Source organism: Poecile atricapillus, chromosome Z (genome assembly GCF_030490865.1).
Source record: "Poecile atricapillus isolate bPoeAtr1 chromosome Z, bPoeAtr1.hap1, whole genome shotgun sequence".
NCBI classification, from domain to species: Eukaryota; Metazoa; Chordata; class Aves; order Passeriformes; family Paridae; genus Poecile; species Poecile atricapillus.
In genome coordinates, this window is record NC_081289.1 from 53,594,126 (window position 1) to 53,611,413 (window position 17,288).

The following is a 17,288-nucleotide window of genomic DNA, read 5'->3' on the forward strand; positions in this document are numbered from 1 at the left end:
GGGAACCATGTGTAAGCACTGGAGAAGCAGATGATCTGAACATATGTTAAGAAATGGGGTAAAGGTTTTCCAAGCAACACTCTTTAAAACCACAAGATGGTACCAGATTTTGGAATGTGTCATCTATCAAGTGGCATTTGGAGAGCATGTTTTAGTATATAGGATGTGAGATGAACAAGAACTCCGCCTGAGGACTAACCATCCCCTCTATATTCTGAGCTTTGCAAGTGAACTGCAAGTGCTCCCTCCAAAGGAATTGTAAGAAGTCTCCTAGAAGGTTCTTTAAGCATTTGAATCAAAACTGGTATGTTTGCTATGGGTGAAAGATTCTATAGGAACTGCCATATCTACTTTGTGGTTTTTGGAAAAAAAATAAAGAAAAAAAATGTATGCAAGGGGGAAAAAAAACCCTAACCATATTTGGAAAGTAATTTTCCAGGTGAATCAGGCACCCGGAAATTGGAGCATTTTCCAGCTCTTTATCAGATTTACTTCAGCAAATTGCTCCCAGTTATATATACTGTGGTTAATAAAGCAAAATTAGGAGTAGTGACAAAAATTGCTTGCATTAACAAGCTCTTGGAAAAGGTGCCATTCTCTTCTAGATGAGGCAACAGTTTCTCCTTCTGCAAAAGAACACTAGCTATTATTAAAAGTGCAATGCAGCAGAAACTCAAAACTGTTCCACTGATACATAGGCTATTCTACTGTCTGTGTCTGTAAATGTCTAAAACAATGTTTTCTTTTACTGCCATATTAGCAAAGATCTTATTTTCACAACCACTATACCTTCTGTCAAGTAGAATTAGTTTCTTAAAGCCTGTTCTACAGTAACTTAGCTCTGTGAAAAGGCTTTTATAGTTTTCAAACTCCCAGCAGCCATTCAGAAAGTTTCAGACACCTAAAACAGCACATAGCAACTTCAGTGAGGCAGGAAAGAAATGGCTTAAGACAACCATTTCCCATTTCCTTATTCCTTCATCATCTTACAGAAATAGCAGCCGAAATATGTCAAGTCAAGGCACCCTAAGCAGTCACTGCAGATCAGCTACAAGCACTTTAACAAGGTAATGGCTCTTCGACCATCCCAATTCCTAAATGAATTTCATTAAACGTCAATAAAGTAGAACAGCAATGCCTGTTATGCCAGTTAAGCGAAGCATACCCTGACAGTTTGATGGTGATACCAAACTGAGTGGAAGCAGGCATGTCTAAAGGGAGAGCCAACCTGCAGGAACACCTGGATGGGCTGGAAGAATGGGCTAACAGGAACAGTGAAGTTCAACAAGGACAAGTGTAAAATCTTCCACCACAGAACTCATAACCCAGGAGGAAAGAACAGACTGGAATCTACCCAGCTGGGGAGCAGGTTTGTGGAAAAGGACTAGAGGATTCTGGTGGACATCAAGCTCAATACAAATGGAGGGTGCTGGCAAAGAAGCCACAAGATGCTGGCCTGCATCAACGAGGGCATCACCAGCAGAGTGAGATAAAGTCATAATTCCTCTCTGCACAGCACTTGTCAGGTCACACTTATTACACTCCCTTCAGTGCTGGATCCTGCTATTAAAAAAAGAAAAAAGTCAAAGGCATGGACAATCTACAGACAGTCCAACACAAAGATAATCAATCAAAGGACTGGGAAGCCTGCCAGATGAGGAAAGGCTGAGACTGCTGAGACAAGACTTACAGGAGAACCTCGAGACAAGACTTACAGGAGAACTTAGTACCATGTTCCAGTATTTCAAGGGTGGCTACAAAGAAGATGGAAACTCCTTTTTTACAAGGAGTCACATGGAAAACAAGAGGGGTAGTGGGTACAAGTTATTCTGGGGAAGATTCCAGTTAGACATGGAAAATTTGTCGCAATGAGAACAATTATACATTGGAATAATCTCCCTAGGAAGTGGTGGACTCCCTAACACTGATCATTTTAAAATCTGGCTGGACAGAGTGCTGGGCTAGGGTTCAAATTAGACCAAATTACAGCAGTATGAAAATTATAGGGTTAAATACAGCCGCCACTTCCTGGATGGAATGCTGTGAGTATGCTCAAATCCTATCCCACAATGATGCCATACACACACAATCTGCAACCTCAAGCACATGCTAACGGGCAACAGAGTGGAACAGGATGGAAACTCCTTGGACAGGCTCTGTTGAAATCAAATGGTACTTTGTAGCTGATAAACCAGTACAGCACCTGTCAACCAAGGGATATAGAGCAGGTATCTTGCTGCTGAACCAGCAACTGTGGTGAAATCACTCATCTGAGATGAACTCTGTTCTTCGTAACTTAACTGTAATATTAACTTACACCATCATCCCAAAGTTACCTGCCCCCGGTGTACACATCACCCCTAACTGAGCACATGCTCTATATTTTATTGACTATATCTGTAGCAGTTAAGCAAAAGAATTTTACATCAATGAGTAACAAAAGTATGTATTACTAGAGTCACTCAAGATCCACCCAAATGAAAAGAAAGTTCATTGAAGGGTCCCATAACAGGACACGGATTAGTCAGGCACAAGGATCTCGGCTTTCCTGGTATGCTGACAGACTAATCAAACACTCAAGGTTTGAGGAAATCTCCACTTTTCACATGACAACTTTCTTGTGCTTCTGACAAGAAATGTCAGACCAGATGATTCATGAGATCCCTTTTAATCTGGTATTCTACAATTCTATGACTTTGAAACCTTATTGTCACAACTTGTTAATGTTGTCCATAGCAGTCATTTCATAAATGACCAAAGTCTGATTTTACAGAGCATACTTACCTGCTATTCTCATGTTTAGTGTTCAGCCAGCTAATGACACTATTGCATTAAAACAGCCACCTAGGGGAAACAAACAAAAATAAAAAATAAAGCAAATATTAAAAAAACACTTTACCGTAATTAGAACCAAAATAGCACTTTTGTGATGAGTAAAAAAAACCCACAGATTTTCTAGTCAATAAAAGTAACGATGATTGTTCTGAATACCTATTTCTTAGCACTCACAGCTAAGGGAAGATTTAAGATATATTTCTGATGTCTTGCTTTCATCTGTTTCTCCACAAAAGAAGTATTCTGAAAAAAACATTAATTTCATCTAATCCCCTACAAATTCAGTTTAACTTTCAGTCCTTCAATTTGTGACCTAAGTACTTACCAGTGCGCTATCTAAGCAGTCTTCAGTTTCCTAAAGCTATGTGGTAAAAGTCAACAACTCCACCTGCACTCCATCAAAACCCTACCTGCTTCTGGGTGCAAGTTGCTATTTGGCAAGATAGCATAGCAAACTATGCTTTGGAGAAGAAAGATTTAAGCATTTTGGTCTCTAGGATACTACATAAATGGCATTCAATGGAACTGAAAGAAGGTCAACACTTTAATCTCTACATCACAGAAATGTAACAACGCATTTGTCACTCATAGGTACAGACAGAGGAGTAACATGATGGTCAACGACAGAAGCACCAACCCTAGTACTCGAATTACTTCAGAATAAACTGAAAACCACTCTAAGCAAACAGTGCCTAAGCATCCACCAGCTTCTTGAGAAGAGCAGGTCACCGCACAGAGTGGGCCACAAACTCCACAGGCTCTGAACAAAAGCTCTCACCTCCTCCTCCTCAAGCAACACAGGGTCCAGGGACCATACCAAATCTTCTGCACTCTACCTGCAGAGCCAGAGCTGCTCCAGGGTGGCTCTGTACCATGCTCATGCTCAGTCCTGGTGCACACATGCTGCACTGAGCCTGGACATCTGGTTCAACTTTCAGGGAAAAATTCAGGGATCTTTTTAAGTCATCTACACTACTGCCACACTGAAAACATGTAATCAGCTATCACTATAATCCAAGCAGCTGTCCCAGACCCATCACAAAAGCTATAGCATCCCTAACCCTCTGCAGTCCTATGCTATGATTTTGAAAAACATCAAAAACATTATCTTTAGAAATTATTAGAAAAACTGCTGTTATTAGAAATACAAATTATTTGGAGACAAGCACTAAAACACCCATATAGTTCTCATGGTCTATACTAGGGAGAAAAAGTTGGTATTATGCAGACAACCTTTTGCCTTCACTTAGTTCAGTATCTTCAAGTTCAGTGATGTGTGTTCAGACCCTCTTTTCTGAAGACTCAGTCATTGTGCCCTATCCCTTTAAGTTTACATGAAAATGTCAGCATAGGAATAAACAGGAAAAAAAAAATCCAAGTACAGAAATATTTGTTTCCATTCTATCAGAATTTGAAAATGCTTATCACCAAAGTTTAAAAGCAGACAAATGTTTTTGAGTACTAATGTTGTACAGTAAAGGAAATCTCACAGCATATTATAGACCATAATATATCCATTTAGCTGCAGCCACACATATTATATCCTCATAGAAGAACTTCTTTCAGTGAAAGGCTAGTATTTATCTGTCTTGTAAAAAGGCAAAAATTAATCTGTTGGGGCAGATAAACTCATTTTATTTCAAAGTCTGGGAACAGAATTATTCTAGGCTTCTTCCTCTGCAGACACGCAGAAATAGCTCAATGTTACAATAAACACTGGCTGTTCTTTGAACAACTATAAGCTTGTTTTAGGTCTGCATTGAAAAAAAAGAAGTTTCCTTTTTTGTTTTACTCTGAACAAAACCACATCATGAATTCAAAGCATGAAAATAAGAATATGAACAAAACCAGAAAGAAGAATCTAAGTGAAACAATCACATGATCTAACCTTGACTGCTTTTATCCCAATATTCCCTTTCACCCATTTCAGGGATCATTATTTGTTGCAAGCAACAAATAAGGATATGCATTCTTTTTTAAGCATGGAATGTGGTTTGATTTAGAAAAAGGAAAAATGAGTATACTATGCCTAAACTTGAAAGGAATTAAAAAAATTTAGTGATTCTTTTTCTAAATTACAGTATACTGAAAAATCATGAGGTTTGATTTACCAAAAAATACAGTAGTGCTACCGTACAGACAAGTGTTACACAGCACTTTCCAGCTGCAGGAAAATAATTTATGGACATCAAGTTCTTTTCCTACACTTATTATCTTAGATTGTTTTTTTGAAGTATTTCAAGACAGAACAGAAATAAAACAGGACAAGCTGTGAACCCTTATAAATGCTTATAGACCATTACTCCACATCTTTGGTATTAGATGTCATTAGATTTGGAATTTCATAACTGAAATTAGAGAAGTGGTTTGGAATTTTTAATAGTCTACATTTTTGGATCATTTAAAAACAAACAACACAGGATCACAACTGAGCTTGCTCAAACTCAGATGCAGAAAACCAGTACCAACAACATTCCTTTGATTGCTTTAGAAATGGGCCAAAACAACCTACACGCTATTTTTCTCTTCTTTGACGTAAATTCCATCAAGCAGAGGCAGGAGAATTAGAACCTTAGTATCCTCCTGACTTATGAGGGTCAAGTAATACAAATAACCATTTATTACTACATCATTCTCTGTCAGGCAGTACAAAAAGGCCCCTCTGCATCCCCTATTAGAGACTGAGGCAGGAGGTGCAGCCCATGGCAGGGTTGACAGGCAGTGTCCCCATGAGTACAGCAGAACCTACAGAGATGCACAGACCAAGGAAAACACCACAAAACAGGCAGCAGAAGCAATCAACATCTTCAAGTTGCAAAGTAAATGGCTGGGTTTGGGAAGAATCATGTGACTTAAATAAGGATTTTCTTTTTCTTCAGACTGTTTTCTTAGCACAAAACTTAGGAAGTTTTTCAGTCAAAGTCTACAGCTTGGACAGCAGAAAGAAACCAAAAATTCTCTCGTGCAGCAGTGCCTTGAAATGAAAAGTTATCCACAAAAGACCCTGAACAGAAGACAAGAAATTAGAGGTTATAAATCCTTTTTGAATGCTGGCATATCACTGTCCAGTTCCCCACACAGAGCTGCACATCCATCCATGCAGAAAAAGATTGTTTATTCTAGATACAAACTAGGGAGAGGATACATGTAAAGACAGCAGGGAGCTGAGATTACTGGTTGCTTTTTTCCTGCCTCCTTGTGCATCCCAAATAACACCCATGACAGTTTAAAATGCTCTCCATGGGACACAGAAAACAGCAGTTTATAATAAAAAAAAGGTAGAGAAAAAACAAAAGGCTTTCCCCCACTCTGCTCCAATTGATTAACTTGTGTGCGATGACATACTCAATACAAATACAAAAAATTTAATAAATGTATTTCATATATAACTCCACAGAGCTACTACAAATATTTTTGTTCATACCTAAACTAGTTTCAATAAGTAGACCAGCAGATGCTTGCTTTTAAAACTAACCTGTGTCTCTTGAGGGAACCCTGCTAGGCCCTTCCTGGAGGAAGCTAATAATATGACTTCATTTAGGAAAATTACAAGCCTATAATCCTTCCAAGCAAATCGTTATCATATTTTGTTAGACGATATAAAGTTTCTAACACACCAAGACTGAGTTCTTTCTACATTCATGTGTTAGACCAAGTGGTCATCAAGCAAGTTTTCCTCCTAGCATCATTGTGCAAGAGGAAACAGCATTGAGATAATTGACAAATTAACACTTCCTATTCATCTGGCCTCACTGACATAACACTGAATGAAGAGCAGATTTTAGTCCCAAGCTGGATGCAATTCAATTTGGTTAATTCTTTATCAGGCTTTTCTCAACACTTGTCCAGAGATGGGACACACGTCACTAGGGCAGGAGCACAGCCTCTGCCCTACTTACTGTGCAGAAAGCTGCGGCCACTTACCACAAACTTTGCCTTAAGAGAGGTTTCAGATATGATTGTAATTAATGCTTTGAAGGATGATAATGAAACATGTAGATCAGTCTATTTCATTTGCACGATAATATTATTTCCATTAGCAACTTGAGTTGGATTATGCTTACAAAAAGGGCACACAAAAACAAGCAAAGATGAGAGGCAAGAATATAGAAGGTCAGGATAATTTTGAATGCTGACCTTAGCTGATTAGGAAGGGCTCCCAAAACCAATAACGATACTTAATAAAACCGAAAATTATGCACTCCAAAATTGACATCAAGTGCAGAAAAACAAGCAGCAGAAATGGAAAAAGAGATTATAGCAGCTCTCTAATATTGGGGTCAACAATGTCATACTGCCACAAAAGTTTAACTGTTCATTGTGAACTGCACTGATAGAACAGCTGTGTATGGAAAAAAAAAGCAATTACTCTGTACAGCCTAAATAAACAAAAAATACCCTGCTCTATGTGCTATCTTGACTTTTAATTGACTCATGTAGTTTTTTCCTATCTCAATGCATAATCCCCAAATGGAAGAATCTAGATAAGAATTACATGACCTAAATAAACCAACTAAGGGATAAAAGAATCAAGTCTGCTTTGCAAGGAACTGTGAAAGAAAGACATATGATGTCAGGATAAGACATCTTTATCTCTTATCTCCAAGGTGTAATTCTAAAATTTTTTAGAATTTTTTTTTTAAAATAATACTATTATTTATAGAAAATCTAAAATATATATTAAAGACATTATTACTTTAAATATATATTTTTATAATTAAAAAAAAATGCTGAGAAGAACCACTCTCAGTATTCCCTGGCTGCTGCTTACCTATTTGCAGTTATAATATCACAGAAAAACAACCTTACAGTTACAAGGATTAACAAAAAAATTAAAAGGAGGCTGTAAATCATCATAAAAGTCTGGAAACAGAGACAATTTTTCTTAACACAGATAGTCCACAAGGTGTGAGCTAATGTCCCCTTCAATATTAAGCCTGCATTTCTATACTATTACATGCAAATCTGTACCCAGGTTATGTAATATTGAATGTGTGGCAGCCTGACATGTTTTGCATTCAATTTGGGGGGAAATTTTTTCCCCAGACCAGGACTTAAGTGTTTGTACACTTTCTAGCATGGTCAAATAATGTTATACCTGGTTTTGTATGTATCTGCTATTTGTTAATATGAATAGCATACACTACACTGCATTTAAACACATATTCAAAATTACTTGGCACCAAAAAAAACCAACTCATTCTCCCCCCCCAAAAAACAAACCCAAAGGAAAAAACCAAAAACACTCGAGCTTTTAGTTTTATTTCCAAGACTTTAGTGGATTAGGCCACTGTCTTTTGTTTTTGAGGTTTTTTTAGCACAAACTGCATTCCTCAATGATTAGCAGATGCATTTTATTCCTGTGAGAGAAGAGCAAAAAATCCTTCAAACAAACAAAAAAAATTAGCTTTTCATACCTGGCAAAATATAATCATTGTGTTTAATCCAGCTTCTGTTGATAAGATATTTCAGTCTGCTGTGTTCAAGCAGTTCAGAGCAGTGGTGATTTTTTTCTCAATATTACACAGTGAATTAGATATGTCAAGGACAGCATTAGCTATTCTTACGTGAATTCTGGTTTTAAACAGTGGTTGTGCCAACCTGAATTACATGCCATGGAAAAAAGAGCTAAGACATCCAAAAGCATTCAAGACTACTCTTTTTAAATGCAGGATGCATTTTCTTATCCAGATGATTGCTTACTTTTCTGCTAGGCTATGAACAGTTTTTCAATACATTTACAAAATTAATTTAATTTGAAATTACTGAATGACACACATGGAAAAGAATTAAAGTAAACAGTAAAACTCAATTTTATTGTTATAATCACACACCATTTGTGTCTTCTGGAAACACAGGCTATGACTCCTACAGGAAGCACTCCTACATCCACAGAAATTCTTTGAGGTTCTGGTAAAAGTCCACATAGGGAAAAGGTTTGTCCACACAGAAAAATTTAGAGACTCAGGAATACATATTTTCTTTTCTCCCTTGTGACAAATGTTACCATGAAGTAAAATTATTAATTTCTTATAAAAATGAGAATCTTATGAGAATTGTGTTGTTCCAAACACATATCAAGATTCATCCTGGTATTCCAGACAACTGAATCAGACTCAAAGTGTTAGCTTGTAAATACAAGTTTTACTTCTATCAAATTGTAGCTACAACAAATGAATGTAGATAAATGTAGGAAATGAAACTCAAGTTTATTCCAAAATTAGGAATAGATAATCCAGCTACTGTTGCATGTCCTGTGTTGGGACTACCACTCTGTGGTTTCACTTTTAGGAAAGGAAATACACACGAGAAGCAGCATTGTGCTGGAGTGTTTTGAAAGTTGACGTGCAAAACAAACCTTTCCCAAACAGCATGTCAAATCACTGACCAAGTGAGCTTTTGCTAGTGGCATCAAGCCAGTATTTTCATCTTAGGCAACACACAAACTAGCCAGTCTCAAACACTGAAAAATTCTTCTGAAACCCAAGAAGCTGAGATAAAAGTACTAAGGCATTCATTCTTCCCACGGAGAATGAAACTCAAGCCACATTCCTTCTGCAATTAAAACAACAAAACCACAGCAATCCAAGAAAAGAAAGCAACACAACCAATCCACAACAACAAAAATTTAGCCTTATACCAATATCTCAATCCATACTTTGAAGACTCTTCTCAATTATTACAAAACTTTTCTGGTCCATATAGGTAAGAATGTGATTTATGGTCCCTAAAACCCACACTATTTATATGTTATAAGAGAATCTTAACTCTGTGTTTCATGCCATTGGATAATATCACATGTTGAAGTTCAGAGAGATAAAATCATCAAGGACTAATTGCTGAACTTCATCCACCAACTTACTTCCCCACATCACCACAGCAAACTATATAAATCTCACAATAAAGATTTAAAAGAATGAGGTAACTCAAACTATTTTGTAACTGAAACACTGCTGTAATTACCACCTGTTCAAAAGTTTAAAACTTAATTAGTTGTTTTCTGTCGTACTTTTAAGAAACAAATTATAACCTTGATTTCATAAGACAGCAAAGACTGTTCAGTTTTCCCACAACAGGAAGTAAATAAAGCTTTGCAATACTTTAATCTGTGGGATCACCAGGTCTCACTTGTAGGTGTTGCCAGAACCTAGTAGATGTTTCCAATGTACAAGAACATTCACATCAATAAAAAATGCCAAGCCTCTTATTAGAATATTGCATCACTATCAAGTAATATTATCCTGCCCTGCTATAGAGCAATTCTCAACAGAACTACCATACCAAAGGATATGTGCCTGAAGAACAATAAATAATAAGTAATAATAAATAAATAAATAAATAATAAAGTACCCATACCTGTGACTTCACAGAATGGCTCAGGTTGGAAGGGGACCCCAGTGGGTCATCTGGTACACCCTCCCTGCTCAAGCAGGGCCATCCCAGAGCACATGGCACAGGACTGTGGCCAGTTCTTGAGTATCTCCAGTGAGGAGATATCTCCACAGCCTTTCTGGACAACCTGCTCCAGCACATGGTCACTGCACAGTAAAGAAGTTTTTCCTCAGAAGAACTCTAAGGCAGAACTTCCTGTGCATCAGGTTCTGCCCATTGCCTCTTGTCCCATTGTCAGCCCCCCCCAGCAGAGCCTGGCTCCATCCCCTTGGCACCCTCCCTTCAGATACTGACAGACAGTGATGGGGTCCCCTCTCAGTAATCTCTTCTCAAGGCTGAACAGGTCCAGCCCCCTCAGCCTTTCCTTGAAAGAAAGATACTCCACGCCTTAACCATCACTGCTGGACCTGCTCCAGGAGCTCCATGTCTCACATGTACTGAGGACTTGATAAAACCACATATGACCCCCACATAAATTTACTTGATGGTATGGTTATGGAACATCATCATTTTACACTGAGGTCCATTTTAAATAAATTTATCAAGTAAGCAAGGAGAAGACGAAAGGAGCACTACAAACACTTCCTCTACAGTTCCAGGTTTATTGCAGGAAAACCAATCTTCTCTCCAACCACAATAAGACTCTAGATAGTAGCTTTAAAGTGTCAGAATGAGATGATCATCCTTTGAATGAGATTCATTTACTACACAGATGACCACACCAACCTCATGCCAGAGATGCATACCAAGACTACAAACATGGCAAGCCACCAAGTTTGTATATACTTTACAAGGCAGAGAGGATTAAGACTACTAACTAAGACAAGGGACATCTCCATACACTGCTGGAAATAAAACCCAATCTAAAAGCTCAGCATGATCTGAGGCTGCATGTTGGAGAGAAGTTTTAACCTTTGCTTAGTATCACCCTGATCTCACCAGGGAGCTGGGGAAAAGTCCTCCCCAGTGACAGGCACTGCTCACAGCACTGTTGGTATCTCAAGTTCTTCTTGTTCTAAGGGACAATGAAATCCATGCTTCACTCAAGAGCCCTTTGTCATCTACTCATCTCCCATGTGAGGTAGCATTTGGATATGTTTTGGCCATTTGCAGGATTAGAAGAGCACGTCACTGGCTGAGCAGAGCACCCAGCAGAGAAAGCGCTGCACATCAGCTTGGGGAAGAAGGGCAGAAGCAGGCTCACCACACCACGCCTACAGGATACTGCTAATGGGATCCAGTGCATATATGAGACTGCTGCTGCTGCCTGATAGCCTCCATGTGCATGAGGCACCCAGAACCAAAGTGCTTCTGTGGTGCTGGCAAGGCATTGCTACTGGTCCACATTAGCACTGGCCACCATTTGTGAGTGATGAGGTGAAAGATGCTTGAAAATGGAGAGGAAGTCAGGCATTGACATGACTCTTAACAGCTCTGAGTGACTCACTTATTCCTACTGAAGACATAAAAGATGCCCAAAACCTGTAGTTTCCAGGTTTCTGAGCATGAAGATATCAAACAAGGGTTCACAACCTACATCTTGGCTAGGTGCAATCTTACAGCAAATATATATATATAATTATTTATTTTATATTTATATAATATATTTCATTATAGATAATATACATAATATATATAATATTTATAATTTATATTGTTTATATATATATAAAATACCAAAACCATAAGCCATATCTGAAAGGAATAATTTCACAAAAAAAATCTAGGGACAATGCATTTTTTAATATATTATATATTTACATAATTTGTACACTTTAATGTTTAGTTAACAACTGGCATATATCCACGAAGTAAAATTCAACACAGACATTTTTTATCCTTTGAGATGTTATAATCTAAGCATCATCATGAATGGAGAAATCTAAAATTAGGCTGCATAGCAATTCACTGCATGTCATTACCTCTGTAGAAATTTACCACATTAGGAACATATAAACTCCTTTGAGGAACAGCATCCCTCAGTGACAGGAAGGTGCTTATTACAGTGACCTTTCCACTGTGACTCTATGCACAGCTGACACAAAGATGCTGATATGCAAGCACTGCATACTCTAACAACTCATTGTGATCCCCTCTGGATCATACTGTTCTAAGAGAAATTATCTAATTGTTATGGGAACTCCTTTAATCAACCTCTGTCTGAATCAACTCAAATGCAGTTCAAAGACCATTCATGTGTCACTGACATTGAGCTGACCAGCAAGCACACAGACAGCCAGGGCAGCCCCCCTAGCAAGTGCAAGAGTATCAAGGCTGATCCAAAAGCACAATTAAGTGTCTGGGAGCAGGTCAGTGGCTTTCTAGCAGCGGTAATACTAGCAAACGCCAAACATCTGTGAAATGATGCCTCAACTAATCGATACCAAAACAGATAAAAATGAAAAATTAAAATAAAAAACCGGTGCTACTAGAAGATGGTTACTTTCTCCTCAGACAAAAGACAACCGGAGAGAGGGTGGGAGAAGGGAAGCCAGCCAGCCACAAGAAAGCAAGTCTTATGAATAGAGGGGAGACTGTCATGTATTTCAATGGTAAGATTTTAACTGGACTGTCATGAGAACTAGCACGTGTTTGTACATACAAGCATATTGTGCAACTTTCTGTCACTAATACTGACTCAACAGTATATCAAACGCAGGGCAAAGTTTACTCCAGCAGCTCCCTCTGTCCTTAGAGTCTTAAAAAGTTCCTCCTCTCTTCCACATTCTCTTGGCACTGAGGGTATGTGAGGCCAAGGCTGGAAAATGCTATTTGCAGCTCAGTCTGCTAATTAAGATACAAACTATTTTTGTATTATAAAAAACAGTACTGTATATGGGGAGCAAAAATAGTAGAACAATTCCAAAAGAGTAGCTATTGTTAATGCCCTGTGAAAACTTCAGTGTGACTAAATTTCAGGAACCTTGAGTGAAATACCATTTAATATAGCAATTCACCACTTATCAGAAACATAAATGAACTACTGAAGAAGGATAAGATTTTTAAATTTATAGATAACACTGAGACGCAAGCAGACAGAAACAATTTACAGGGTGGAATTAGAGTTACAAATTACCCAGAAAAATATTCATTTATTTATTTTAACAAAAAAAATTTCCTAAATTCCTCTCAGGGTGCATATACCTTTAACAAAAGTATGAGCAGGCTATGCTTAGATTCATGGTTAGACGCAGAATTGTAGATGATGAAGCAGGAAGCCAGAAGCACCTATTTATAGGTTACAGATGCTTAATCTAAGAAATACTAGGAAATGAGATTTCAAGCAGCAATACCAGTTCAAAGTTACTTCCTCATCACCCTTCTATCGTGTCCTCATGCCAGGAGATCTCAGACATATATAGTATAAGGAAGCATGAAAATTGATGAGAGAGGTGAGCTCACCTGCCAGGCTGCTACAGCTCACATGATTTTGCTCACTAAGGATACTTAATGTACTAAAAGAGACTACAACTTAGATTAGAGGACAACTTTCAAGAGAGCTTTCAAGAGAGGCAAAGTGAAGCAGAATCGGGCTGCTAGTTTTGCTCACCTGTGTCATGATCTCACTGCACAACTATCAGATTTCTGACACTAATGCAAATTACAATTTTTCTCAGAATTTATGTACAATCTTGGTTTCAGACCAATGTGACACTTCTCAGTTCCTTTTAAAATGCAAAACAACTACAATAATTCCAGAACTGTTAACAGCAAAACAATTGTCACAGAGCTAATGCAGCTGGCCACTGGCAGGTGAAACATGGAGATTTACAATAATTATGCCTCAAGTCCTACACAGTTCCAGCAAATTTTAGTGAAAATCTCAGAACTGAACACACACATGACTTATATAATGACTCATGAACATACTGATTACCAATATAACTAGAAAGACCTGCAGCCATTACACTCACATGTCAATCCCCTGACTTCACTGGAACGACAGGTTTAAAAAACCAAACCTAAGTTCTGTTTGAATAACAAATCCTCTTTGATCAATTTAAATCTTTAAGAACAAGTTCTCTGTGTCTACTGTGGGTTCATTTTATGGACACCTAACCTTCAGGCTGCAATATAATCTGTAAGTAGACAGGTATTTTTGCACAGTATCAATCTGTCTTATGATTTTGTTTAAAAAAAATAAAAAATAAAAAATATATTTCCTGCATGTTAGTATTTTCCCCAAAAAACTGAAAACTAAATATTCAGGAATTCACATTTTAAATATTAATTTTCCAAAGTTCCACTAAAATTTTAAACTCTAAATTATCCCTCCCTTCTACAAGCACTAAGAATTCTCATTAAATGTGGGTGGCCACTGGATGGCTGCACTCAAAGAGTTGTAGTCCAGTGTCCAAGAGACTAGAGCAGTGCCAAGTGGTGTGCCTCAGAGGTTGGTATTGGGATGGTGATTAGACACAGGATGGTGAACTGACACACTGGAGGTTTGCCAGCAGGTAATCCATCCCTGGAAGCACTCAAGGCCAGGTTTGGATGGGGCTTTAAGCAACCTGGTCTAGTGGAAGGTGTCCCTGCCCATGGCAGAGGGGGGGCTGGAAATAGATTGTCTTTCAGACCCTTTCCAAACCATACCATTCCATGTAGAGCATGTATGTCCTGAAGCACTTGGGCTGCACTTCGAGAGGCTGGACAGGAATTCCTGGTTCCCTGAAGCAACTATTATTATCTATTTACTCTGCACTCTTACTGGGTGAAGTGGTCAGAACTTCTACAAAGATGGAAGCAAGCAAGGGCCTCCAACAAACAGGTGCTTCCTCCATCCTGAAGTGATTAGATATTATTACATGACAATAACAAGCTATTTGTTTGTGAAGAGCCTACCTGCAGGCTTAAAACAAGTCACAAAACTTGTTTTGCCACAAAAACAACTATGCTAATCAACGGTTAGAAAAGATTTCTTCATACTTAAAAGCAACCCTGAGGGAAAATATGTGCTAATGAGAAAACACCTATACCTTGAGAAGTTTCGAAAGCTTTAAAAAAAGAAAACAACATGACAGCCTTTAAGTAGCCTTTTCTGGTGTGGGTTTGTGGTTTTAATTATTTTTCTAAATAACTCCCCAATTAGTATTACATAAATACTTTGTTAAAAGAGAGGAGCAGTCAGATGGTTTCACCAGCAAAGAGCAACCACGGGCTCCAAGTCTGTGCAATATAACAGGCCACACAGAATATTTAAAATATCTGGAATATGCAAAGATCTTCCAAGTCCGGAGTTACTGTCATTTAACCTCTTTTAAATGTGAGAAAATGGGAAGATAAACAAGTCAGGTGAGTTACATAGCCTCTCAGTGGCTCAGCCATACACGCGACTTAACATATGGTGGCATTTAAGAGAAAAAAAAAAAAAAGAAAAAAGTAATTTCTATAGATTTTCCTACTTCGGCAACTCAGATGCCAGTAACCAAAGGCACACAGACTGCTTCGACAAGTATCTCTCTGCAAACTGCACATTTAACTTCCTTAGGAGCTCACGGCTGCTCTCTGTAACCATGCATTCATTTAGCGTTCCTGTTAAACAAGCGCTGAGCCACACAACCCAAGTGCCAACAGCGTCCGCGACCCCGTCCTCCACAGGGAAAGCCACGGGAACACCAGCACCGAGCAGCAGCAGCTGACTTTGTTTCAGCAGGAAGGGGCTGCCACGCTGCCAGGGTTTCACTCATTTGCCTGGACCGGGGCGTCCTGCCGGCCCGACAGCCGCCACCCGGTGCCTCTTCCTCCTCCTCCTGCGGCCACCGCCGCAGCTCCGGCCGCTCGCCGCCCGCCCCGCCGCCGCCTCCAGCCTGGCCCCGAGCCCCTGGCCGGGCCGGGGACCCCCGCCCAGCGCCCCGCCCGGCTCTGACCCGCGGCCCCGGCCCGCCTCCCTGCCGGGGCGGGAGGGGATGGCGGAAGGGCCAGGCGGGCCGGGGAAGGGGCGCCGCCGGGGAAAGCCGGCCGCGGGGGCAGGGGCTGGCGGCTGCCCCGCGCAGAGGAGAGCGATGCGCGCCCGGGCGGCAGAGCCAGCGGCGGGATGCCCGGCGGGGCACGGGCCGGCCCCGCGCAGCCCCGCGGAGAACGCGAGCACCTACCGGGGCTGTGGGACGCGGACACGTCGCGCAGCGTCCCCTCGGCGGCCGCGCCGCGAAGGCTGCCCCGGCCCGAGCAGGAACCGAGCGGAGCCGCCGCCGCTGCGCAGCCGGAGGAAGGCGCGGAGGGCGCACCCGCCCCCTGCCGGTGGCGGACCGGGAGCGCCGCGCCCCGCCCCGCCCCGCCCCGCCCCGTTTCGCCCCGGCCCGGCCCGGCCCCGGGACGCGCGGGGGCTGCGCGGGGCGGCCGCGGGAGCGCCCCCGCACACAGTGAGCCCGGCGGGGCCTGCCTGCCCACTGCCCACCCCGGGAGACACCTGGACACCGAGGTGTTTCTGCTGGCTTTCTCTGTTCTTTTTTCTTACCCAAACACACCCCAAGTTATCGTCTGTTCCAGACAGAAATGACATTTTCTGTTTTAAAATAAAGTCCAGCCTTTTTCTTTCAAAAACACTATAATCAGCAGGACTGAGCTGCTCTGTGTTATTGCATAAGAAGAAAAGATAATTTCTGACTCTTATTTATCTTTTTTTATTATTTTTTTTTTTTTGGCGCTGATTTTCCTCTAGCCCCGCCATGAGTTGCGGTAGGTAGGGAGTTAGGGGTAGCTGGGGTGGGTGGGGACGCAAGCACGAAGAGCAGCGTTTTATTCTGTGCAGGATTTCCACTGGCCTAACTCCCTCAGCTGGGCTATTACTGGGGTGGATATGGAAAGTGCTGGGGAAGCAGAGCTCCGGACTCTGTAAATTCCGCTACTGCCAAACAGCGAGAGAGCATTTTTACAAAATCAGCATGGCACTTCTCTTAGCCAAGAACAAAGCCACAGACAAAACGTAGGGCATAACGGACATCATCAGTGTCAGGTAGACAAAAGGAAGTTTCCGTGTCTTATTTTAACGACTTAACGACTCTGGGCACTTGGTATTTCTTTTATTGGTTTTAAAATAGTGTGCTTTGAGACCAACTGGTCAT

At 40.4% G+C, this 17,288-nt stretch overlaps 1 protein-coding gene across 1 annotated transcript in view; it reads right to left on the minus strand.

Moving 5' to 3' along the window:
• The window catches only part of LOC131573407 (protein FAM3C), a 29,994-nt gene extending 13,536 nt beyond the window's left edge, over positions 1-16,458 (minus strand). The window contains exons 1-2 of the mRNA XM_058827346.1: positions 16,320-16,458; positions 2,785-2,844 (exon numbers count right to left, since the gene is read on the minus strand). Of these exons, the coding sequence (XP_058683329.1) occupies positions 2,785-2,797 (13 nt within the window). The 5' untranslated portion in view covers positions 2,798-2,844; positions 16,320-16,458. The remainder of the gene's footprint in view (positions 1-2,784; positions 2,845-16,319) is intronic.
• Positions 16,459-17,288: the final 830 nt, after the last annotated feature.